This window comes from Harpia harpyja, chromosome 12 (assembly GCF_026419915.1).
Source record: "Harpia harpyja isolate bHarHar1 chromosome 12, bHarHar1 primary haplotype, whole genome shotgun sequence".
Classification (NCBI taxonomy): domain Eukaryota; kingdom Metazoa; phylum Chordata; class Aves; order Accipitriformes; family Accipitridae; genus Harpia; species Harpia harpyja.
In genome coordinates, this window is record NC_068951.1 from 43,045,191 (window position 1) to 43,070,381 (window position 25,191).

General features: G+C 42.8%; 2 protein-coding genes across 3 annotated transcripts; one reads left to right on the top strand and one right to left on the bottom strand.

Annotated features, from left to right (window-relative positions):
• Window positions 1–225: 225 nt before the first annotated feature.
• Window positions 226–24,396, bottom strand: GFM1 (G elongation factor mitochondrial 1). 2 transcript variants are annotated; one of them, XM_052804049.1, is made up of 18 exons: window positions 24,273–24,396; window positions 23,120–23,272; window positions 22,290–22,422; window positions 21,864–22,068; window positions 21,013–21,129; window positions 20,289–20,439; window positions 16,030–16,184; window positions 14,976–15,060; window positions 13,770–13,907; window positions 12,994–13,095; window positions 12,288–12,344; window positions 11,750–11,887; window positions 10,708–10,790; window positions 3,808–3,970; window positions 2,558–2,702; window positions 1,905–2,065; window positions 947–1,000; window positions 226–660 (listed from the first exon to the last, which is right to left on the bottom strand). In XM_052804049.1, the coding sequence occupies exons 1-18, from the start codon at window positions 24,345–24,347 to the stop codon at window positions 529–531; spliced, it is 2,247 nt and encodes a 748-aa protein (XP_052660009.1). In that variant the 5' UTR covers window positions 24,348–24,396; the 3' UTR covers window positions 226–528. The 2 variants fall into 2 exon arrangements, with proteins under 2 accessions (XP_052660009.1, XP_052660010.1); XM_052804050.1 differs by having other exon boundaries at window positions 23,120–23,274; window positions 24,281–24,370.
• LXN (latexin) lies at window positions 4,568–11,192 on the top strand. Its single transcript, XM_052804067.1, has 6 exons — window positions 4,568–4,767; window positions 5,500–5,562; window positions 6,172–6,346; window positions 6,976–7,112; window positions 9,184–9,246; window positions 10,368–11,192. Exons 1-6 carry the CDS (start codon window positions 4,639–4,641, stop codon window positions 10,461–10,463), a joined length of 663 nt encoding a protein of 220 aa, XP_052660027.1. The 5' UTR covers window positions 4,568–4,638; the 3' UTR covers window positions 10,464–11,192.
• Window positions 24,397–25,191: the final 795 nt, after the last annotated feature.

Sequence of the window (25,191 nt, forward strand, 5' to 3'; positions counted from 1 at the left end):
AGGGAAAACGGACATTGGTTCTCTGGGCTGGATGCTGTAAGTGCAAGAGGGAACGGATCTGTGCCTGGAGCACCTATGTGAAAACTGCTCAGTATTGGATGCCGACTCCTCCCCCGTGCCTGTCCAGCAGCTAACAGTTAGTGGAGTCTCCGAAATCAAAATTTTTAAACTTTCAAAAACAGAGAAACATTAACTAGCCTAATTACAAAAGAATGATGTAGCAAGTAAAAAAATAAAATTATTTTAATACAAATGGGATTACGACAAATTTCGAGACAAGTTATCATCAGTGGTTTAACATTTATATATTTTGTTAATGAGTAGCATTTACATGTGAACAATTCCATTGTAATTTCCTGGTGGTTCCTGAGAATACCACAAAGGAAGGATATTATGCTGAAATTACAAGTCCAAGTCCCGCTGCAGCCTGCGCTTGTCCAGCCAGCCTTGATTGCTTCTATGGCTTGGGCAAGTGAGCTTTTAGAGAAGATTGTGAAAAACTGTTCCATGTACTCAGGAGGAAAAGAGTCAGCTCTTGGCTTTGCCCTTTTTTGCAGGAAGTCGCCCTGTTGCTTCAAGGTGTTTGTTAATTATTTCTTCCTGACTGCTGGGCGAACATGGTTGATATTTACAGTATTCCATTGTATATTCACCCTTTCCCTGCAGAGTTGGAAAAAGAATAGTCAAAGTGAGGATGCTAAATGGGTAATCCTATTTAGCAGCAGGCCACACCCTAATCTGTGCAATAACATGCAATGACCATTTACAATGAAGTATACAGACACGGTGTACTGTACGTGTGAGATACAAAACCATACAAACAGTATCTAAACATTGTCTCTTTGACACAAGACCGTAAGATTGCCTGTGGTACCCATCTCAGCAGTGTGACAATTCTGCTTAAAAACTGAAAATGATCACGCTATTAATAACCAAGAGTACTTACCTCTGTGGCAGACCTCAGCTCAGTGGCATATCCAAACATATCATTCAGTGGCACCTAAAATGCAAGCATACTATTCTTGTAAAAGCAAGATCTTTTCCATCAACTGTGGATTACCATCCAGTTAATCTCAATTATGATATAAAGAGTCAGTAAAGTCTGGTGCTCTTTGTAAACAGTACTGATCTAATTACCCATTTTTGTAAAGTGCCTTATTTCAACCAATTTATATTCACAACGTTTTCAGCAGGAAACCCCAAAAATCTCAGAGGTTGAATGTACCAGGTACTGGAATATCCCGAATTCAGTAATCTGTGTCACCCAGCAAGAGATCATAATGTCTGAAATATCTCAAGACTGCAGCTCCAAACACAATTTACGACGCAGGAGTGACGCAGCGTGTGGTTTGTCAGTAGCCAAGGCTTTGCTGAGATGATTTACCCTACCACCACTGTTAGATGTACGCTTCTATATGACCTAACGTGAGAACATCTATGTTTTTAGAAGGGACATAAAAGAAGGAACATTGAAGGCAAGTCATTTGCATTTAACTGCAATTATTACAGTTAATGCAGGTAACAGCTGAAGGAAGACAGCTGACAATAAGATCTTCCCTCTGAACTCTGTGCACCTGTATTGCTGCACAGGTTCCCTTCACTCTGAGGTAGCACAGTCTGCCCATCTCAAGAAACCCCAGTTCTGTTCCTTTCTCTGCCACCGTATGATTTTAGGTTAGTCAGTTGGCTTCTCCGGAGCAAGACAGATTTATGATAGGTTCACTAGTACTGCACAATACACTGCCACGAGTTGAAAATTAACGCTTAGCCACTGAAAAACTAACATTATGTTTATCCACTGAAAAACCCGGCTACGAGTTTACACGTACTAGCCAATAAGTAAAACAGTAATGGAGTCAAAAGGCAAGGCAGGAAAAGGTCAGGAACCAGCGAACAACACAAACCTCAGCATAGAGAGTAAAGTAACCCTCTGTGCCGTCTTGTCCTGTGATCACTCCATGACGGCGATTAATTCCAGCTATCACTGTTCCTTGGAATTCGGTGGGTGCCATCACCTCCACTGCCATAATGGGTTCGAGTATACGCACAGTGGCATTTTCCATAGCTGGAGAAAAAAACTTAACTAAATAATCAAACATCAAAGAGCAAGCCTGGCATAATTCAAGATACTGCTATGTATAGCAAGGAAGTGTTTTATGGTTGATGCTAAGCGTTTCTTACATCAGTGGGGGAAAACAATAATCAACAACGTGGAATTCCAGCTCCCCTGCCTTTTATTACGGAGACCGTAATGCTGGGAGGCACACAGTTTGATAAAAAGTTCTTTTCATACCTGTGTAAGGATGAAGCTGTTGGTGTTTCTTTACTGTATTCTAGGAAAACAGGATTTCCTTCATACAACTAAAGGAATTATTGGGCCTCCCTCAAAATTTCTATAAACTCTCGCATATATTCTGCTCTACACAACCGGCCAAACTTTAAGTGTGTGTATGGATACACCAGGCAACAAACAAACCTAAAGAAAGGAGGTTGTTAAATTTAGCTCATACAGTAAAGAAGCCAGCAGGACTACACATTCAAATGACTGGCTTCATACCTTGCTTTAGGGCTCCTTCTCCTGCTCTGATGAAAGAGATTTCATTGGAGTCCACCATGTGATGTGCACCATCCTCTAGGACGAACCGGACTCCAGATATCCTGTGCCCTGACACTAGACCTTTTTCACACGCTTCTCGGAATCCCTGTCAAATAACATCTCAAAATTAGCAGTTTGTAGACCAAAATGAAGCTTAAAAAAGAGTTGTGTTAACAGCAGCCTATAAAAGACATTAAGCTTAAAAACCAAAACAACAGTAACAACCCCCCCCCCCCCACCTTTCACAATTTTTAACAGCAATCCTGTATCTACCCAACGGACCCTCTTGCTTGATAAGATAATGGAAGAACATAACAGAGGGGAAAACTTTTCATTCCCAAGTGCCTGAAAACTTTGTAGTATCATTCTTCAGCACCTCAGTTTGATACTGATATTTTTTTAAAATAGAAATCATGTAACAAGCTAAGGACAAGAAGAAGAAGCGTACTCAGGATTTTGCTTTGTTAAGGGACTGTATGATCAAAAGCCAAAAGAATGCTCTATGTGGAAAGAACTACTCTAACCACTTGACTGAAGACCAAGATTCTTTTAAGACTGCATGCTTTTTCCAGGATTTGGCAAAAACCTTTAAATGCTGCATCATGGAATAATGAAGGAATTATCTTATGTTGATCCGTTGTTGTAGGAATTCAAAGATCATGGTAGGTACTACTTAAAAGTAGTACGTGATAAATTGTACAGCTATAGAGAGACACACACACAGAAGTCCGCAGAGGAGATGAAAAAGAAAGAATATTTGGTAATTCATGCAGGAAATCCAGCTTAATTATAGTTTCCTACATAACCGGCCTCAGAGAAGTCACAAAAGTTACATATTTCAGGGCTAGAGATGAGAATCGCAAGGCCACGATCAAAAGCAGAAGAGGGCCATTCAAAAGCAGATTCAACAGAAGGAGGCTTGTTTGACTGCAAGAAAGGACAGCCTACCTTCTGCTCTGCGGCACTGCTATGGAAATAGAGCAAGCGCACACCACCAAAGAAAACAAACAGCAGCTTCTAAATTAAGTGGAAAACCTAGGAATGTAAGATATTAAGCAAAGCCACACAAATTTGATTCTGCTCCCACCGAAGTAATGAGAAAAGCCTCCTTGCCTGGGGCAAGACAGTCACAGTAAATATGCACGGTATAGCAGGAAAACAACAGGAGTCAGTATTTCTTATATTATATACACACACAAAACGCTTGGTACCTTTTCAACAGCGGGCACGAATTGTTTTGGAATATTTGTGCCAACGGTTCTGTCTTCAAACTCTAATTTTGTGTAGTCCTCTGGATCCAGGGGCTCCAGAACGCCTATAACTTTGCCATACTGGCCAGCTCCACCCGTCTGTTTCTTGTGTGTATACTCAAACCTAAGAACAAACACATCCCCGCAGAATATCACATTACTCATTACGCAAACCACGCTCGAACCACAGTTTTCTAAGGAGAAAGTTCCCAGTCTGCGTTTTACTTTATTCCATTTGGTTACGTTTAACCAAAACGGCTAAATGCCACGACAGCGGCTGAAACAACAGCTGAGGATATTTAATGCCCAAAGAGGGAGCACCACGGCGGTTCGTCTCGCCAGCGGGAAGCTGCGAGATCGTGACGAGTCATCTCTCTCAAAAAAACCACCGCGAAAAACCAGCTGCTTCTGTGTGGCAAGCGACGCTAATAAAACCTGCTTACCTTTAGGCTCCTGCTTTTTCTTGAGCTGAGTAACAAGGTTTTGTTCTTTCTGCACGTACCTGCAGTTCCCACCCACAGAGCACTTTAGACCTGAAGCGCAGACACCGAACGAGGGCTTAACCGGGAAGAAAACGCGCGAAGGCCAACAGCTGAAATATTTTCGAAGCGAAAACCGGAGGGATCCCAGGTCTCCCTCGAACACCAGCCCCCCCCCCCCCCCGCCCCGTCCCACCGGGCTGGGGCGGAGAACGGGCCCCGTCCCGGCTGCTCCCCGCGGGCCGGGCCGGGAGAGGGCGGCCCCGGCGCCGGTGTCTTCCTGCGGGAGGAGGAAGCCGGCCTCCCCTCCGCCATGGAGCTGCCGCCGAGCCACCACCGCGCCGACCGGGCGGCGGCGCTGGCCGCCGGCTACGCCTGCTACCGCCGGGGCAGCCCCGGCCGCGGCCTGCGGCTGCGGACCGTCCGCCGCGCCGGCAGGAGGGTGAGGGCCGGGGAAGGCAGCGGCCAGGAGGGGCCGGCTGCGGTCCGGGGAGCCGCTCCACGAACCGCGGGGCGGCCGGCTTCGCAGCCTCTCCTCGTCGGGACGAAGCGGGCAGGCTGCGAGGAGGGGGCGAGGCCGGCTCACGGCGGCGGCGGGGACCGGGCCCGGGGTGTTTCGTGGCGGCGGCCGTCCCTACCGAACCTCGCGGGGGGACTCGGGCCCGAGGAGAGGATGCTCCTTTCCTGAGAGACCAAACTCTCACCGCCGACCCGTGGGGGATGTGCTGGTGAACCTGCTAGAACGGGGGTTAGGGCAAAACTAACCCGCTTGCTTAAGTCATTACTGTAGATATCCCCAAAATACATGACACGATACAGGTCACAACAAAGTGCAGAACGGACTTAAAACAAGGAACCCAATTAAGGCTCTCGCCTCAGCGTTTAACCAAGTAGCTCGTTATCGCACATAATCATACAGGGAGCCCAAATACGGCAATTAAGTAGCATACGAGACTAGAGATGGACGAGGAGGTACTAATCGGACGCTACACCAGCTGCATATTAAATGAGCAAGCTTAACGCAGCAGGAGGAAATAAAACAATACCCTAGTTCCGTACGGGCCCTGCAGAGAATGGCACTGCTGCAGCATGTTTCGCTATAACTAGACTCTTTTCCACAATGCAAAGTGATTCATTTAACAAAATAAACGTTCTTCGTGTTTTCCTTATTTAGGACATCGATGGTGTTGGGCCCAAGTACCATCTGGATTTGGTGTTAGAAGACATCGTTGACGAAGTGAGTTCAGATTTATTTAATAAATACGTTCTGTGGGCAGAAATTGGCACTACTGACATGTAATGAAAAGCCAGTGCTTTATGCTGCTGATCCTAGCTGAGGCCAGCGGACACACCAGTTAATAATACTTGGTATCGTGTTTCAGACTTTTCTCTACTGCAAATCAGGAAGAAAAAAAAAAAAAAAAAAAAAAGGCTTAACTTTACCAAAAGGGAACCCCCATTTTTTACACCATAAAAGCCCCAAACAAACATCTGGTACCTACCGCTATGACACAAGAAAATGCTTGAGGGATGACAAGGACACTTCAGTGTCATTCAATATTCAATTTCAAATTGAAGTTACTTGAACCCATTACTCCAACTGAATAGCACAAGTGACATTCTGCATCACAAACACTGCCCTTTCACTGCAGAAAGAAAACTGCCCTTATAGTATAGTCACGGAAATACTATGAATTTAACCTTGTCTTAAATAATCACAAATCTCTATGGGCCAGACTCAGGGAAAACAGCAACTACCTAAAGAAAAAAACTACGTTTTAGAAGTGCAAATTACCAATATTTGTATTTAATGAAATATTAATACACATAATTAACTCTCTAACAGGACAGTACTGTTAACTGCACTGCTGAGGTTCTTTACCATCTGGGCAACAAAAACATTGCTCCAGATGTGCAATTCACAATTGAAGGAGAACTTAAGAACACAGATGAAGCAGATAACATATTCTACAGTCAAATCAAGAGCCTGGAAAAAGAGCTTGTGGCAGAAAACATACCAGGTACAAAGAAGGGGTTTGGGCGAGAAGGAGGTTTTTGAGACAATGTCCTCCACGGCCAGAAGCAAACCTGAGCTCAGCTGGTGGTGGTCCACAATCCATATGGGAGCCCCTACTATAGAAGCCAGGAGCGAGGGGGATCAGGCCATTAGCCCTACTCTGAAGACATGCTGCTTCACTTTCTCTTATTCGGGGTGGTGTGTCAATCACAACACTACTAAATTCTTTCATCATTTCTGAAATCCAGAACCGATACGTGATTTGCACGTGACTGTTCTTGAAAACCACCTGCTACTGTTACCTCTCCCTTTACGAGCATCCTGCTCACTGTTGGTGGCTGTCCTTCGCATAGTACATCAGACACCCCAGCTGTAGTACCGGGGTCTGCTCTTACTTTAGGGCAACCCCTGCCTTGAAGACGTTACAGAATGTATGTTAAGAGAAAGAATTGGGAAGAAAACACAGTGGTGATATAGCAGCTCTTCCAAGATTATATGGAAGACCTGTGACACAGCAAGGAACATAAGGAAGTGACTTTAGCACCAAACCCTACTATTAGGTGATAAGGTTCTGCTAATGGCTGCAGCTCCATGAATCTTAGCTTAATGTATATTTTTCATTTTGTTTGCCAGACAGCCACGGCCACGTGTCCCCAGAAATGGAGCCCATCCGCCTGCTAGCGTGGGTTGCCTCTGGCTATGTGATGTGGCAGAACTCAACTGAAAACACTAAGTTCCAGTTTGCCCAAATTAAACGTGTGAAGCAAGTGGTAAGTTACCATCAATGCCTTGCAAGAAAAATAGCATTTAAGAGCTAAGCAGTTGTGGCATGTACTAGAGTACAGCTGAAGCTAAGTTCTTAAGAAACCTCAACTGTGTCTGAACTTCTTGGTCAGGTTCGTTTTTAAGCCAGTGTTTAGTTTTGTTCCACCTACCCCTTTCCCATTCCTCTAGCAAATCATGAAGGCTTTTACTGATGGCTTGAGCGTTTATTTAGATCACTCCTTCTCTTCATAAATTTTGTTTATAGAAGCTGTGTCTTCCTGGCAAGAGCAGTATTCTACCCTTGTTTAGTTAAGAAAATGGACTCTTCCACCTGGAGGTCATCATGTTGATTACAGTTTTGTATTACTTCCCTGCCTTTCATCTGTAATGCAGGCCCAGCTGACAGTATTCTTGCATCTGCATAACATGCATTGGAATACTGTCCTTCATCTCTTGATCTACACCATGATCTAGCAATCAGTCACAGTAATACTGCTTGACATCTCTGCGATAGCCATGTCTAGGCAAATAGCAATGGGCTGCACCTCAATTTCAATAAAACACAATCTACATTGCTTTTGTTCGCAGTATTGCAGTCTCCATCCATTTGCTAGTTCAACTCAAAATGCTAATCAAGAAAGAAAATATTGATCTAATTCCACTCTCACTACTAGCTTTTTTATTTTGTTCTTCCCAAACTTACTTTTACTAATTTTTAATTATTTGGGGGGGGGGGGGAGAAAACCTAAAATTAATTTTTAGTTGAGGTCTTAGACTTACATTAGCATGATGAGCATCAATTAAGTTTATGATAAGAAAATTGAATTCAGGAAGATGCGTCACAAGACAGAAAGGGAATGGAATACTTCAGGACAAAATATTTTCTATTTTCACTTATTTCTGAGTGGTTACAAGTGATGTGTTTATCTTGAGCAGATCTGGATCTGCCCTAAGCTAAGAAATAAAAATGACTGGCAAATCTCACTATAGCTATTCAAATTAATTGAGTCATTAGCTACCACCACCAACAAGCCTTGTAGACCTCTTGCGTGGAACAGGCTTAACTGATAAAGCAACTTGCTTTCAGAAAAGTTTTTAACAGAGCAAAATTTTTGATTTTGCTTTTAAATTAATAGAACTCTATAGATTCTCCCAGTTCTTCTCTGTTCCATTTGGAGAAAATATCCTGTGAGTTAGGAATAACTCCTAAAGGGATGGTCAACTTTAAATTCAAGGAAATTTAGTGTGTAAGCTAGGATAAAGAAGCAGGACTTCGTGTTTAGAAAACCCAATATATCAGGAGTCTTCAGAACAGGCTTTCAGAGGCCAAATGTTTTGGCACTCAGAACAGCCAGTGAATTCCCGTGAAGTTCTGGGTATGAAGGAAAGGCAGAAACTCGTTCTTGGAGTGCGATTTGTTAACATTTTGCTCCCTCTGATGGCTATCTGAAAGCAATTCACAGACGCTGCAGGGCTGTGCACAAGCAAGATTTTAAAACCCTCTTTAACAAACCAGATGAATTTAAGGACAAGGCAGACAGAAGACTATTAAACTAAACCAGCTGTCATCTCTCTCTAGTAATTTTGATCCTCTTCCCTGAAGAATAGGTATGTAAAGAGTATGTTCCAAAGGCCAGTGGGTATTCTGTCACTCACACAATCACTGATAACTTGTTATCCACTGTAAGGCCTCTGGAGTTCCCTCCAATTCTTATCCTACTGACAATTTTATTTAGGCTAAATTTTATTTGGGCTAAATTGACACTTTATAGAATCAAGTGTTCCCTTCCCAAATGAGTTCCTGAAGTTGAGATATATCTAGCTTCTCTAAGGGAGGAATTAGCATGGTTTTAAGTTTCACAGTCTCTCAAATGTAATTTTGGAGTTCACAGAAATACAAAACAGTATCGTTTTGTTATAGTGACTAAGCTCCATCTGCTTTATTTGTTATACGCGAGCTGCCAGTTTTATCCGAAATATATCAGAGAGTTTTTATGCTAACTAAAGAAAACTGATTCACTACTTTCAAGGTGGGGGGAAGCCCCAAATTCAACCCTTTTCATCTTGTCTTTCCAGAAAAGAAGTGATGAATATCTTGAATTTGACTACATGATTCTACTTCACGAAATGGTGTCCCAGGTAAAGTCTTTATTTCTAAAAAGCCTTTTTTTGTTTTAAGACTGCCAACTGTGTAACCTCCAACTCAGACATGCAGATGGTGGGGCGGTTGCAGATCTGATGCCTGCAGGCCAGTTAGCAAACAGGGTGAGATTAGGGCAACGATCGCTGTCGGTCTCAGCGTTATCGGCTTCTGCCCACTATGCAGGCAGGAGACAACAGGTCTCCAACTTGTGTCAGCAGACAGTAATTTTCAGCTATTTCTGGGCCCTTCTTGGGAACAGCAGAGGTTTAATATACTGGTCATTCACACAGCTTTCTCCTCTTGGGAGATATTATTGCTAAACGGGCCAGGGATAAAGAGAAGAAGCAGCTGCCAGCATCCTGGACTGCTTAGCTGCATTCCAGCTGGAGCTGCAGAGTGCTTCTATGCTAGAGGACAGCAGTGGTGGACCAGTAGACAGAGTAGCTCTCAGAAGAAAGCAACAGAAACTTTGGTTCCCAGAACAGTATTTACATTCTACGTTATTCTCCATCCTAATTTTGCGATCTGAGCAAGTGTTTTCATAAGGAAAATGCAGAAATTTTGAAAGGGAAGTTCTCGATTGTGCAACCTCCTGTAATAAATCATCCACTGATAACAATCACGAGATCTCACTCCCACTTCTAGCTTCACTGCCTCCTACCCCACTGCACTCTCAGGTAACTTGGGGCATCTGTAGTGTTTTTAGTTCCTAAGTTTTCTATGAAGAAAAACTCATGAGAAGTAGTAGCTAACTAACTGCAGAACAAAAGCATAGGTTCTTCATTGTGCTTGGTTTCGTGAAGGGCAGGTATGCCAAAATATCAACAGCACTAACAGTAAGAGGGGTAATCCAACACAGACATGCCTGAGCTGCAAAACTTGCCTAGATAAAGAAAAACGTAGTTGCAGCAGCATGGAGCACAACACAGGCTGAAAAAAGCTTGCAGGAGAACTTCAGATATTTGGACAGGTCACAGGACTGCACGTTACAGTGCTTACCCTGCACTGTTACTGGTGCTTGATCAACCTACTTATAATCAGCCCAGGTATGGCTGTGTTACAGCAGTCAATTCCCGTTCAGTATTGTTCAAAGAACATACCTTCTCACTTTCTACAGGAGATCATTCCCTGGCAAATGACAGTTCTCTGGCACCCACAGCATGGCGTTAAAGTAACACAGGACAGCCGTCAGCCAAAACATGCATCGGAATAACGGACCACCTCATACCGCAGGGGAAGAAGCTCAAATGCTACAATAAGCATTTGAAGGGAGGGCAGATAAGTTGACGAGGGTGGGTATGCAATCAAGGTACGAAGAAAAAAAGTCCTTCCTCAATTAAACTTTTCCTGTACATTGTGCTTTAATCTGATAATCCAAAAGGCACTTTCTCTGCTACGTAATCAAATTCTGCATCAAAATAAATTAAAAAACCTCTGTTGCCAGAAAGAATACTTACGACACAGGTGCGGAGATGTTCTCCCTGAAGGCAACTTTTGGCTTTCCCATGGTGCAAGGGCAACCGTATTCTCTTTCCATTCGCTGCAGAAAAAAAAGCAGAATGAAATACAGAGTTGTTCCATTGGAACAATACATTGGAAATTATTTTATTTACAGATCTTTCTGAAATGAGAAACTTAATCAGGGTTAACCATTTTTTTGGTCTGGGGTTGGATTGATTTTTGGGGTCTTGGTGGGTTTTTTTTTTTTTTCAATGTTACGAATTATTCACTGTCATTCTGCAGTCATCCTTGTTCAGGGGCTATAGCTTTAGATACAGGAAAAGGGAACAGCATTAATTATTTTACTCAAATTTAAGTTTTCCAAGACAAAAGCTATCTTTTCTTCATTCTGTCAACAATTCAGATACATCTATTGTGTTAGACTCAAATAAAGTATAGACATCGACTTGAAAGAAACAAATAAATCACTAAGTAACTATTCCCTCCTGCCTGCATCATCTCTTATTATAGAATATTTCTGTGTCCTGTAGGAAATCGCTAACGGTAAAATTTTTTATAAGCAAAGGCTGCTAAAGCAAAGCGTAGTGCTTAATACAGCATTTTTTATGGATTTGAACCAAAAGGTAAAAATATTCCAGGCAGAAATGTCATTTAAAGAGTTTACAACCCTCAAAATGGAACCACTGGAGAGAGAGATTCTTCAAAAGTTGACTAAGAAGTTAAACTCTTCCCTAAGCAGCTAGTATTGTTCACATTAATGCCACAGTGCTTTCTGTGGGGAAGGTCTCAAAATAGTTGTCACACGATAACCCTGATTTACACTAAAGCAAGTGGAATTGTGCACCTCCAAACATCCTGTAAACGTGACATCAGCTTAGGCACCCAATTACAAAATCAGGCCTAAAGGCTGGCATCAGCTAGCCCCTCTGCAGATAGTTTTTGGTACAGCAATGCAATGTCTTAGCCAGAAAGGAAGGAGAATTCTTGGTTGGGAAAACAATCAAAACCAGAGTCCGTGGAATGTGCTTTCCAAATCACCTGGGCATAGATTTCCAAGTGCAGTTCCCCCATTCCAGAAACAATGGTCTCTTTGCTCTCATCATCAAAATGGATTCTAAAGGTGGGATCTTCCCTTGTAAAGCGGTTCAGGCCTTTTGAAAATTTATCAAAGTCATTCTGAAAAACAATTACACACACACAAGAAAACATGAACATCCAGAAGTCACACAACAAAAAGGCCTCAAATTTTTCTATCAACTGCTTAGCACTTCTACTCTCATGAGGTTATTTTCTGAAACACAGCCATACATTTATAACTGTATTTATCCCTCCAGTTACTTCAAGTCCATGTTTACCCAGGTCAAAGACATGCATCTTCTTTATGGCTAAGTGATACCATCTAACGCAATCACATGCTGAGTTATCTGAATGATACCTTCTTACGTACTTTGAAGATTTTATTACACTGCTCATTTTAGTCTGTGGTTCCATATTTAATGGCTAACCTGCATAAAATTATAAAAGCAGCAGAGGAAAGATAACTCAGTCAGAAAAAGCTTGATTCATAGGCTCCTACCTTGTTGGAAGGCTTCATAGCTACTGAAATGACAGGATCAGGGATGTGAATTGATTCCTGCAACGACCATAAAGGAAGAGATCATGCAGTCGAGTTCCACTACACCTGGTGATGTAATTTCTCCAGAAAAGTTTGGTCACAAAAACTCACGGTTACAAACAGGGATGACTGTTTTACTTATCTAGCTCGTATCTATTATCATAGCATAACAAAATTATGTAACTCTCCTGAGGATTACTACAAGGCTGTAACGCAATGCGTGCCGTACTGCCAACCACAGTATTTCTAACACCGTTTCCTAGATTTAAGATAATTTGGTTTCACGCTAGTTAGAAGACTCTGCTTCCTATCAGATTTTGTAAATATATATATATGTAAAAATAAAACTGATGCATTTAAATACATTTACAAATACACAGCTTAATAGTTCTGAGTAACAGCATCCACTTCGAACAGCCCAGAACAGTTTGCTAACACTGAAGTAGTATTTGATGTCAAGCATAGTAAACAGGTATGCATCTCTCTTGCACACAGCATACTTCTATATATTCAGGCTCCTTAAGGTATAAGAAATAACCACAAAAAATATTTGTGGTTGCGTATACATCAAAAAAATATTTAAATTGAACAAATGATTACAAACTTTCACAACAAAATCCCGGTGAATTCCAATGCATGAGGCATACAGATCGAAAGGTGTACTCACCATGGAAATGTCAGTACTGGTTTTATCAGTGAACGTGTCCCCACTAGCACAATCAATTCCAAACAGCGCACATATGTCTCCCGCGTAAACTTCACTTACATCCTTAGGAAAGAAAAGTTTACTATTTAGATAACACTGAAAGATACATTACAAACTACACCTGGTTTTAAGAAGATATATAAATACTGTGTTTAAAAGCTTGAAGTTAAGCTCCTTTGAAAATTCCAGCTTTGATAAAATGCTCTGTAAATCTTCTCTCTCTTTATTGAAAGCACAAAAAGGAGACCTGAGCTTGGATGCTGATTTGTTCTAGTTTAAGGATGTGAACACACTATGTTTTAGGCAATCCTGACCCAGCTATAGAGTTCAGGAGTTTTAAACAGGAAAGGGTAGGATTTGCAGCAGCTTGAGAATCAATTTTCAGTTCAAGAATTGTGTTCAGTGATCACATGGAAGAAAACTTGTGTATTTTGCCAGTCCTATTTCCCCTCTCCCAGAAGTACAGAATATGGGGATAATACCACAGCTGGCCATAAAAGCCATTTTATAGTGCTTCTTGGGCAAAGATTCTTCCACTTCAGTGGAAACAATACATTAGAGATCAGTTCCAGTTTCTTGTAGAGCTCTAGTAAGTGCTACAGGCAAGTATCAATTAACAACAACAAAAGCAGAAATTTGACATATTGCATCATTCAGAGATAGCTGAAAAGCGAGAAGCTTGTTTAGTAAAAGTGGCTCAAAAGGCAATCTGTGTGGATTGTACCTCTCACGCTCACCTCCACGTTGTCTGAATGCATACGGACAAGTCTTTGCACACGCACTCTCTTCCCAGTCCTAGTGTTATATATATAATCAGATTTCTTCAGCATCCCCTGATAAACTCGAATATAAGTTAATTGCCCAAAACGGCCAGCCTGGAATCAAAATTCATTAAAAATCAGATATAATCATTCTGGAAGTCAAGACCGCTACTATTCACAGCATCATTTGCACTAACTGACTAAATGTTTCTGTTTTGATTTTACACACTAGACACGTAAATGAAACTTTTATTAACGTAGTCTCAGCTTTCACTTGGCTCTGGAATAGAACCTGGCATCTCCTGGCAATTTTCTTTACTTCACCAATTTTACCACTCCTAAACTTTCCCAACAGAGGCATACATTAACTAGCAATTTGGCCAGCCACTTTCCATATGAAATCTGAACTGCTACTCTCTAGGTAGCAAAAAACTTGTTTGGTTAAGACTTTGTACTTTTTCCTCTCCAACTCTCTCGTGTTCCATTGTTTTCAACTTCAAAAGAAACCAGGATTTTTCTCTGAAAGCATTTGAAATAAGCCCATAAACCCCCCAAATGTTCAGGTTTTAACTAAGAAAATCATGAAGTATTTGAGGCACATAACCCCTTTTAAAACTTCCAAATTGGCAGTGTTTGATACATTTGTGGATTTTATGGTGGAAACCAGTTTTTTAAAAGAAGTTAAATTTAAATTGAATTTAAACATAAACTTATTTTAAAATTTGTTCTACATAAGTTTTGGCAGTACCATCTATTTGGACTCGCTCTGTTTTCTCTCAAATCTGGAAACCTTGCTTGCTTCTTCAGGGTTAACACAACGCGAGTACAACTTTTGCTCCGCAGAGGTCAGATAGTGGTAGCGTGGGAAACTTGCAAGCAATTGAATAAAGTCAGCTAGATAATGTCCTGGGCATCCATTCTCTAGAAACTTTCTGTTTAGCTTTACCATATACACAGCGACCAAGTAAAAAAGCCATCACACACACAAAGAGATACACTGAAAATACAGAGCTTTAAACATGTGCTTTTCCCCCCCAAACAAAAGGTACTTCCCAGGCATTAATGACAAGCCACCAATAACTCAGTGCAAGGAAGACTTGCGTACACCACGAACTCTTGCAGAAAATGCCCTGCTTCTCTACTGGTTTTGCTGCATCAGAAAGGAAAACAGTAACAGCTTACCTCCAGTTTAAAAGCAAGGCCTATAAAAGGCTGGGAATCGTCTCGAGCAGAGTTCAATAGGAACTTGGTTTTGTCCTCAGAATCCCTTAAAAACAGGGATGGAGAGGGAGTTTATGTTACGAATCAAACATGGCAGCCTCCTCTAAACATAAGCCGAACCTCAGAAAGTCCCAAGGGCCTTCAGTTTCAGGTTTGTAACTGAGACTTAAAGATGCTCACATACGTAGCTCCCATGTGCTCAGAAAGTGCCTCAGAGAAACTGCAGATCCCCAAAAGGTCGAAACTATGACAAATATCACTAGTCCTTCATATCATCCAACTATTTTTCCATGAAAGCAATTAATCATACACTCAGACACAACTCATGAGCAAGTCCAGTTTTAGAGTGAAGAAAGAAACATTGCACAATGCTCTGACAATGCTCATGAGCCATGTGAGAAGTTTTAGTCCATCCTAGTAGGCAGATCTTAGAGGCAGGGAGAGGCACAGCAGCAGTGAGGACTCAAAAGAGTCAGGTAACCACTGGGAGAAAAAGCCATAAACTCTATTTATTAGCATCATTTCTATTTAGCTATCATTATATTGTCTGAACAACTCAAACACATTAAGTGTGTGAGGACCACCCCTAAGCCATGACTGGAATGTTAAAGGCTATTTACTGGCTCTAATGTTGGGTTTCATGCTTCTTAATTGTGAAGGCACATCAACAAACACGTCCAAAGAATAAAATGTTGTTTATACATTTCAGATATGCTCTCTCCTCTACTGTAGGCATGGTTTTAAGGGTTGCTGTTAATTTCTAAGGAATTATCTCATCAGATAGTAATTTTTCAAATCTAATATTTAATGTGTGTTAAAAATACCAGTATAAAGAGTAACCCTCAAATGAGAGATAAGCTTTCTTAGTTTTGGAAGTTTGTGCAAAATTATGGTGGCACTATTTAATATGGATGGTAAATGATCATATATTTTGTTAGTAATATTTCCTGCTACATATTACACTGCTTTGAAACCCAATTCCAAGACCACTCCATATGCTCATGAATATACTTACCCCTGGTTAATAATAGCATAGTTCTCAACCTCTGAAGGATTGGGGAGGTATTCCAGGACGGCATCCAGCAACGGCTGTACTCCTTTGTTCTTTAAAGCACTTCCCACAAGTACTGGGGTAAAGGACTTCTTCAGTGTTGCTCTTCTGATTGCAAGCTGAAAAATATCTGTGCATTATTCTCCTCCTGCAACAACTTCAGGAGTCTGACACAGTACCAACCAAGCAGCAGTCTAGACTCTCTCTCTTTGCTGGTCATCTCTACTGGAGTAAAGTAGCTGCTCCCACACAGTCTCCCGTACAACCCCCTGCACATAAAACTTACTCACCAGAATTCTAGAAGCGTGAGGGTTTTTTCCCCCCCTTATCTTAAATTCAACTTAAAAATGAAAATGCCCAAGATAAACATAATGATAACCCCAAAATACTCAGAAAGTTTCTTGATTTCTCTGCTGGTAAAGTCAGGACTCTTCATTTCTGATTTAGATGTCTTGTTCCCCCTATTTAGTTATGTTGGGAAATAATACACATTTAAATTGGTGGAAGTAAGATGAGATGCTTCATATCTTTACGGAAAACTCTTCTGAAAGAGGAAGTTAGGTAGGGAAGGGATATTTGGCTAAGTGCCATGCTCAGTGAATCATCATTTTTTGAAGAATGGCTTAAAAGTGCAACAGAAGAACCTATTTACATTCATCTACAGACCTGCTGAAGTTGCACCAACTGTCTTGGGAATCTTTCCAGGATGTCCTGGTAAACTAAGAAAGATAAACTAACTGCACAGTAATCTCATGCTTATTCAGTGCCTTTCACTCAAGCATCACACGACGTTACAAAGCATAACTGAGCACCAACAACTTCCGTAACAGTGATCATAGCCGTCTTCCATAAAGGTGGACAGAAGCTATCTGCCCCCCTCCCATCCTGCAATTAATTACTGAAGCCGAGATTGCCACCTTGGTCCCACCTCTCCCTGCCACTAGAGGATGCCATCTCCCTACACTTCCAGGCCCTCACTCCAACTGAAAGCAGCTCCTGTCTTCTTTCATAAACTAAAAGAAATGAATTCTCCTTGATAGACCAAGATAGTTAACCACATCATCTAATCTGGGAGTTATTTGGAGTACCCAAAGACAGATGGTTAAGATATCTTCATAATTAACAGAGAGAACAGTAGTTCCTTAAATTTGTTGATGTAATGACTTCACAAAAATAACACAAGTTAAAAATCCTACATCAACAATTCTGCTCATCTAGCCCATGTCTGTTCTCATATACCAGAGCACTGGAAATATGGCTGTACTGATGCCCTGTGTTTTTATTCAGCCACAGGTTTTCAAATGAAGCAACATGACTGCAATTTATCCTCATCAACAAGTACCTTGGGGAAAAAAGTAATTTTATTTTCCCATAAAGATTATTGTCACTAAGTGCCCCACTGAGTACCTGGGGCACATCAGTTGAATGTAGCATTAGGGATAGCAGCAAATTAGGTGATGTTTAAGCAGCTGATCTTCAGCAAACATCATATGCTATGACTGTGGCATCCAGGAGTGATACTTAGCATCATTTCCACAAAAAGATTATTTTCAGTGGAAACTTGGCTGCTGGCCACTGAAAGAAAATCCATCTTCAGGGACATATTAGTACAAATTAACCTGCATCTGCAATACTATAGCCATTAGAGCTGTAATTAATTGGCTTTCAGAAGTGGGAAGCAGAGGCATGCTGAACAGACAAATTTATCTTGGTAACAGGTTTCCCTCCCAGCAGGAGCTATCAAAAATAGCTTCCTGGTAAAAATCTCTCACCTCTTACAGCAACACAGTGTATTCACATCAGTACCACTCCCTCTGCCAGGTGAAGGACAGATCCTTACAGGTCTCTAAAACTGCTATTACATTTCTGTCTTTATCAAAGTGAGAAGGGCTGCTTTGTAACAGGAATAGCTCAGGCTTTGTAAAATAGTATTTAATTACTGGAATAACTAAATGCCTGGTTATCAATAAGATATATATTTGCATGGTACTTTCAAAAAAACCCTTGTGCTTTTGTCTCAAGCCAAGCTGGGATATACAGATTCTTGCATATTCTTCCTAGAGACATTAATCACCAGTAAGTCACCCATACAGCCAAACCAATTTAAAAAAAAAAAACCAAAACCAAAACCAAAAAAAACCAAAACCAAAAACCACCTCCAAACCGAAGGTTTGTAGCAAAGTTAAAAGCAAGCAAAATTTAGGGGTCAGGAAAATTCAAATAAATAAACCTTAAGGGGCCTTGCAACACTCATCAGCTCCAAGGGTCTGCCAGTCCTCTATATCCCAACAGATAGAGCGGACAACTTCCAGGAAAGCAAGCACTGCAAACCGTAACAGGGAATGGGCTACTGCACAGAGGCAACCAGGCACTGCTAATGGGCCAAATACTTAGAATAGGACTTAAATATCAAAGCTATGTTTAAAGTAGCAACCTCAGGGATCACATCTGATTCGAACTCAGCTGGCCTAGCAGGCTCCACTCAGAGTTAACAACTCCTGCTTATAACATATATGTCTCAATTCAGCTTGTCTTCTTCAGCTACCAACTGAAGCACACAGCTGCAGGCAAAGAAAAGCAAAAGGAGGTAGCAAGCGCCATGTCAGGCAGGCTCCAGGCCCCAGGGAGACTCCGTACAACACCACTGCTCAAAGACAAACTGTTCTAGCTCCAAAAGCAGCTCTCTCCGAAAAAGCAGTCTGTCTGCAAGGCTTCTCCCAGTGCAACGGGCTCTTCAGACCTCACTTTTTTATTTAATCACATTAAGCAACTGGTTTCCTGTAGCAGTTTCAATTTTTGACTCATTAATAACTATTAACAGCAGGCACTAGAAGATTACTGCTCAAGTTAACTTCCAACACTAGCAAGAGGTGGTGGCCGACAGCAAGATGCATCACACAAATCCTTGCATCGAGCGTGCATAAAGGGCAAAAACCAACCATGCTGAGATCAGGCCTGCAAACCATACAGCCCTCAGTTCGGTTCCCTTACGCTACCGTCTGCCAAGACACAAAGCCTCGCAGACTGCTGTGTGTCAACAGCTACATGTCGTTGTCTTGAGTTACACACCTACCCCATGGGGCTGTGCGGTAAATGCAAACCAGCTTAGCACTTCTTCTCTAAGGGTACGTGTCCTCAGATTACCTTTACGCTCACAGCACAGCAGAAGCAGGTCCACGTGTGGCGCAGGCTCTCTTATGCCTATGCCAGGATAGCCAAGCTTTTGCACCTGTCCTGACTAAAGCTAATACCACAGTAACTCAAGAGGCATCATTAGTCAACTACAAACCTTAAAGGGACTGCCATCCCACGTAACAATCCGCTATGGTACGTGTCGATTGCCAAGTCTGACATAAAACAGTCTAAAAGAAGGAATACACGTTAGTCTGCTGTCCAGCCTCCACGGAACTGCACAAGCAGATCTCACCCTGGAGTGAACAGTGGCAGTACTTGGATAAAGACTGTACAACTGCAGCTGATCTTCCTAGGCCTCCCGACCACCTTTTATTATGTAGATATGTGCTTGAAGAAACAGTGATACCAAACTGTCATGAAAACAAGTAATTTTCAGTCCATGGCCATCTGATTACTTCTGTGAGCATCCTTTTATGTTGGCACGTTTGCCATTTGATATCTGAAGTATTTCATAAAATAAATCATGTATCAATTTTTTCCCCTCTTTCAAGAAAGGCAATTCTCTTTTTTTTTGGAAAACTGTGTTTTGACCTGGATTCTTTTCCTCTGAGTCTCCAAGTAAAGTCATTGCAGTTCCCTTCTAGTGTACTGCTCTTTTCACTTCGAATATAATCAGTGCAAATAAAAAACAAGGCAGGATTTCCTAGGCGCAAAGACGACTTACAGCATGTCAACAACTGACTTGCTGTGGGACACGAAGCAAGTCATAGCCATCAAGCTGTAACATGGGCAAGGCAATAGAATGACAAAAATGACTAGGTGAACCTTTCAGCCATTTGCTGGTCCCTAAAGGGCACACACAAGCTCAGTCTTTCCAATGCAAATCAAAAAACAAATTTGGAATGGGCCCTCAACAAGGAGTGAAGTGGGAGTCCACCTGTGGGAGGTGACACTCATACCAGAGAACTCAAGCAAACAAAATTTCTTCAAGACTTCAAGAAATTTTTTATTGGGGGGAGGGGTAGAATAGGGACACAAAAAAGTGAGATAACAGTGCTACAGGAAGAACCACCACAATAAAAAGTTACCTTTAACTCAGCTGCTGTAGGAATCTTTTCTTCCAAAAACAGCTCCCCAAGTTGATCATCCAAGTTAGCAACACATTCGATCAATTCCCGACGTCTTTCTGCAGCCTCAGCTCTAAATTCAGCTGGAATTTCATCATACCGAAGAGTCTGGCTACACATACATAAATAACATAACCACTCTAAAGGAATACCACGAGTCAACCTTTCAATCACTAATCATTGTTGTGACCAGTGCGACCAAGAAAAATTCACCGTTGACATGGATATTGAGGAAAAAAAAAAATCACATGAAAACATCAACATGCTTGAGCAGGAGAGGGTTTCTTCCCACTCATAGTAGGAGCTTGCAAGGATGCGGGATAACCTGTTCAACAACCTCACCCACATCTTATCTTCACCCCAGTAAGCTCACGCCAAACATACACTATCAGTTCCCGTTATGAAGCAAGTCTCTTATTTCTCAGGGTGGCAAGTGTGGCTACCACCTCTCCGCACTATTGCAGTTAGCAAACAATTCATGCTGCAGCTACCCATCACTAAACCTGACGTTGCAGAATCATTTTGCTGTAACTTGGAGAGCTGAAGGGTGATACCTCAGCCCTAGCACAAGCCACATCCCTAACTTTCCAAATAGCAGGCTTTTTCATCTCTGAAGAGAAAATATAGGTAGTTCCTCATACGAGGACTAGCTCCAGCTAAGAAATATGCAAGTTTCAAAACTTACCCAAGTGCACCATCAAAATATATAGCTTTTTCTTCAATAAGATCTATAACTCCTTTAAAGTTTCCCTCCAGCCCAATTGGAATCTGAACAAAAGCTGCATTGTGTTTTAACTTGGATCTGAAAAAGTGAGCAAATATAAATTAGTTCAAGAAAAAAGTCATTTCTATATATGTGCTCCAGATGGTCTTTGAACATCCCACTCCTACAAAATCACCACCTTTTGTTCTTTGGACAGTGCCAAAAAATCTAACAATACTGATGAAAAATGCCTAGTTGCATTTTAACCTGAGTGACTGCCAGCCCTCTATATCCCAACAGCTACAGTGAGCAACTTTCATGGGAAAGAAGGCGGTGCAAACTGGCTTCAGATTAATTACTTGATTATGGGAGTTGCTTCTCCCTTAATGCGTATTAATGCACGTATCTCACACATCAAATCAGGCACAGAAAGACTGCAGGTAAGGAACAAGCAGGACTTCTGGTATCCAAACTAGAAACTGTCCAACCCTATGTCATTTTCCTGCTGTAAGCTACAGCACATTTCCTACCAGGACCTAGGAAAAATTAAAACGCTGTTCTCAAAGTGGCTCCAAATATAGTTCCATCAACAAAATAAATATCAAAACCCCAATTCTCGGTCACTGCAAGCCTGGGCTGACATTAACATTTGTTTTTCTTGATAAAATGGACACTTGCTATAGGTCAGATTAAGATTTAACCTCAAGTCAGGTATTATCCTCCAAAACTGCAACTACAGACCCCATGAGAGAATGCCTTTCAATATTCTTAGTATTAACCCGCTATGTGAGTAGTTCAGAATTATCCCACAAATAATTTAAAATTATAAATACCTCAATTGTTGTACTGCTCTGGTTGGACTAGAGCCCAGTCTGTCCAGTTTATTGATGAATGTTAAAAATGGCACACTGTAACGTTTCATTTGCCTGTTCACAGTTATTGTCTGGCACTGAACTCCTCCAACAGCACAGAGAACCAGAATAGCTCCATCAAGAACTCTCAAAGATCTCTCCACTTCAATTGTGAAGTCCACATGTCCTGAATAACAAACGCCCCAGTTATTCACAGATGACAAAAGGTAATGAGAAATTGTTTTCTCATACATGCAGAAAAAAGCAACAGCCAACAGAATCAGTCTCCAGCTATACAGAAAGAGCCACATTAGCTCAACTTAAGTGATTAACAAACAAGAAGATGACACCGTGTTCTTTGTATACACAAAGGAACAGCAATCGTAATGTGTTCAGAACTGTTGTTACCTGGCGTGTCTATGATGTTGATGTTGGTGTCTTTCCACATGGTGTATGTTGCTGCAGACTGAATTGTGATTCCACGCTGTCGTTCTAGCTCCATTGAATCCATGACAGCTCCAACTCCATCCTTACCTTTCACCTTAGGAGAAAATAAAAAGAAAAAAATTTAGTCCAAGGGAGTTTACTAAGAATTTTGCATGTGCAGGAGTGATGCTTTATATACTGAGCATCATCTTTCATGCAGTGAAGAAAAGCAGACATGGCAGAATCGCTTATAATTTTTGGACTACAAGCAAGTTTGATTTTTTTGCAGCTGCGCCTGCAAGTTTAATGTATTTTGCTCTCCTGAGGATCATTCCTGAAAAAGGTTATCAGAAATCTGCTGGAAATTATGCTTCACTGTGAATTTAACAAGATAACATACCCGAAGCTAAAAATTACATCCCTGTGTTCTCTGTTTCTCAGTCATCTTTGAGTACATCAAAAGAAACATGTATCTTCCATGTATGTTTACCATGGAGATGGTAAGGGAGCAGTAAGTCTTCAAATAAGATTTGAAGTGTTCTGAAAGAGGGAGAACACTGCAGTGAAGCAGGGATTACTTTCTATCCCTTTGCCCTCCACTTATTTTTAACGGGGTATCAGGGAAACCAGCAGATTTTTAGGATTCCTTCTCCAGCTTGACCAGAAGAGCCGCGCTGGGCCCACCGAGCGTAGCTCCCTCACCCCACGCATTACACCATGCAGATGAACAAGTCCCAGCAACGTTTCAATGGCACCCAGCACGCTCAGCCCACAAAGAGCAGCTCTTCTCTGGAACCCTCTGAAAACCCGACCTCGTGCATTTGTGCTATCCTGCCCGTATAGAAGAGGATTCGCTCCGTTAACGTCGTCTTCCCCGAGTCGATGTGGGCCGAGATCCCAATGTTGCGGATCCTCTCATTGGGAAGGACTCCTGAAGAACAATGCCTGCAGGAGTTCAGGAGAAACTGAAAGGCAAGAGAAGATCGCCGTTTTAGTTAGGAGCAGATCGAACGCGGCTCACTGTGCTGACAAACGTCCAGTGGGTCAGCTTTTCTGTGGCAAATGGGTCATTTATAGCAAAACACCCTTTTCCAAGCACCCACAGGGTCACCCCAAAGCTTTGCGCTGCACTCGGAAGAACGCAGGCAACCCCTCCAGGCTAAGTCCGGCTTTGCCAGTCCCGCTTTTCAAACCCCGCCGTTATGTTCCCACTCTACTCTTTTTCCCCTCCTATTTAGGGCAACCAAGTTGGTGAGGGGCCTGGAGCACAAGTCTTATGAGGAGCGGCTGAGGGATCTGGGGTTGTTCAGTCTAGAAAAGAGGAGGCTGAGGGGAGACCTTATCACTCTCTACAACTACCTGAAAGGGGGTTGTAGTGAGGTGGGTGTTGGTCTCTTCTGTCAGGTGGCTGGAGATAGGACAAGAGGAAATGGCCTCAAGTTGAGGCAAGGGAGATTTAGGTTAGATATTAGGAAAAATTTTTTTACTGAGAGGGTTGTCAAACATTGGAATGGGCTGCCCAGGGAAGTGGTTGAGTCACCATCCCTGGAGGTATTCAAAAAGCGAGTGGATAGGGTACTCCAGGGCATGGTTTAGGGGGCATGGTTAATGGTTGGACTTGATGATCTTGAAGGTCTTTTCCAACCGAAATGATTCTATGATTCTATGATTCCTTTGACCGAGCGGCCGCGCGTTTTCCTGCAGCTGACGGGGTGCTTTCGGGCGGGCCTGCCCTCTCCCCGCCACCATCCCCTTCTCCTCAGCTCCCCTGCCTCCCGCCGCCGCCTCGGTAACGGGAGTCCCGCCCGGACACCCGACATCTTGCGTCCGACCTCCCCGCGGTCAGCTCGGCCCTCACACGGGCTTCGCCGGGCCCTGACAGGCCGCGTCCCCGCGCCTCCTCCGCAGAGGCGCCCGCGCTTCTCCCGCCCCGCCGCCCCTCACGAAATGGCCGCCGCCGGTTACCTGCCGCCGCCGCCGTTGCTGCTGCTGTTGCTGCAGGAGCCTCGGCGCCAGGCCGGTCCGCAGAACCCGCAGCATGGCTCCCTCCTGCCGGCCCCGCCGCCGCCGCCGTTGTTTCCGGGGCACCGCGCATGCGGAGCGGGGGAACGGGCCGCCCTCCCCGGGGTCAGCCCGCCGCGGGGCCGGGGGGGGCGACGGCGGTTCTTGGGACGGAGCCCCCTGAGCATTTTAATTAGCCGCCTTGACGCAGCGGTGAGGATTTTGTGCTGCTGCTGGCAGCGCTTGAAGACACAGTCATCAGAGCAATGCTGTAAGTGCAGAGCAGGATTAGCCGATTTTACAAAAAAAAAGCCTGGTCTCGAGTGCAGGGGTACCGCTCGCAGGCGTGCTCACCCTAATTAGCAACAGCTACAGAGCTGGGCTCCGTGTCAGAAAAACAACTGTACGGCAGCACTGCATGAAAAAGGAAGGGGGAAAAAAAAATAAAATCTCATGGTACGTAGGATGCTGCGTGGAGCGGAGGCAGCGATCTAGAACGCTGTCAATGTTGGGTTGCAGCGGCAAGGAAGGTTCCGTCAAGTCGGCGTTGCAGATACACAAACGCAGCAGCCCGGCTTAGGCCAGGAGGCGAAGTCGATGCCGTTGCTCTGCACGACTTCTCTCTTGTAACCACCACTTCTGAAAGAGGAGATTCTCGCATTTAGAATCAGGTAAGAGCATCCATACCGTGGCTGGTAGAAGAGATGGCATACAGAGGTTCATGTCAGAGCTCAGGGAAGCTATAGTGTGTACCTATAGTCTCAAATATATGAGAAAAAAAAAAAAAAAAAAAATCCCCCACTACTAGGATCGCAGCAGGAACAGTTCCAGGGGAGACTCCAAGAGCAGTTCTGCAGCAGAGAAAGGGCCTGGCCATCACCAT

Bases quoted from the DNA above. Each gene is read 5' to 3' on its own strand.
- LXN (XM_052804067.1), top strand. From the start codon at position 4,639: ATGGAGCTGCCGCCGAGCCACCACCGCGCCGACCGGGCGGCGGCGCTG. The intron at 4,768-5,499 runs GTGAGGGCCGGG...TTCCTTATTTAG, and splicing joins TCCGCCGCGCCGGCAGGAGG to GACATCGATGGTGTTGGGCC. The intron at 6,347-6,975 runs GTACAAAGAAGG...TTTGTTTGCCAG, and splicing joins TGTGGCAGAAAACATACCAG to ACAGCCACGGCCACGTGTCC.
- GFM1 (XM_052804049.1), bottom strand. From the start codon at position 24,347: ATGCTGCGGGTTCTGCGGACCGGCCTGGCGCCGAGGCTCCTGCAGCAA. The intron at 15,061-16,029 runs GTAAGTATATTC...CCTGTTTTTAAG, and splicing joins TATGCTATTATTAACCAGGG to GGATTCTGAGGACAAAACCA. The intron at 11,888-12,287 runs GTAGGAGCCTAT...ATTGTTTTTCAG, and splicing joins CTATGAAGCCTTCCAACAAG to AATGACTTTGATAAATTTTC.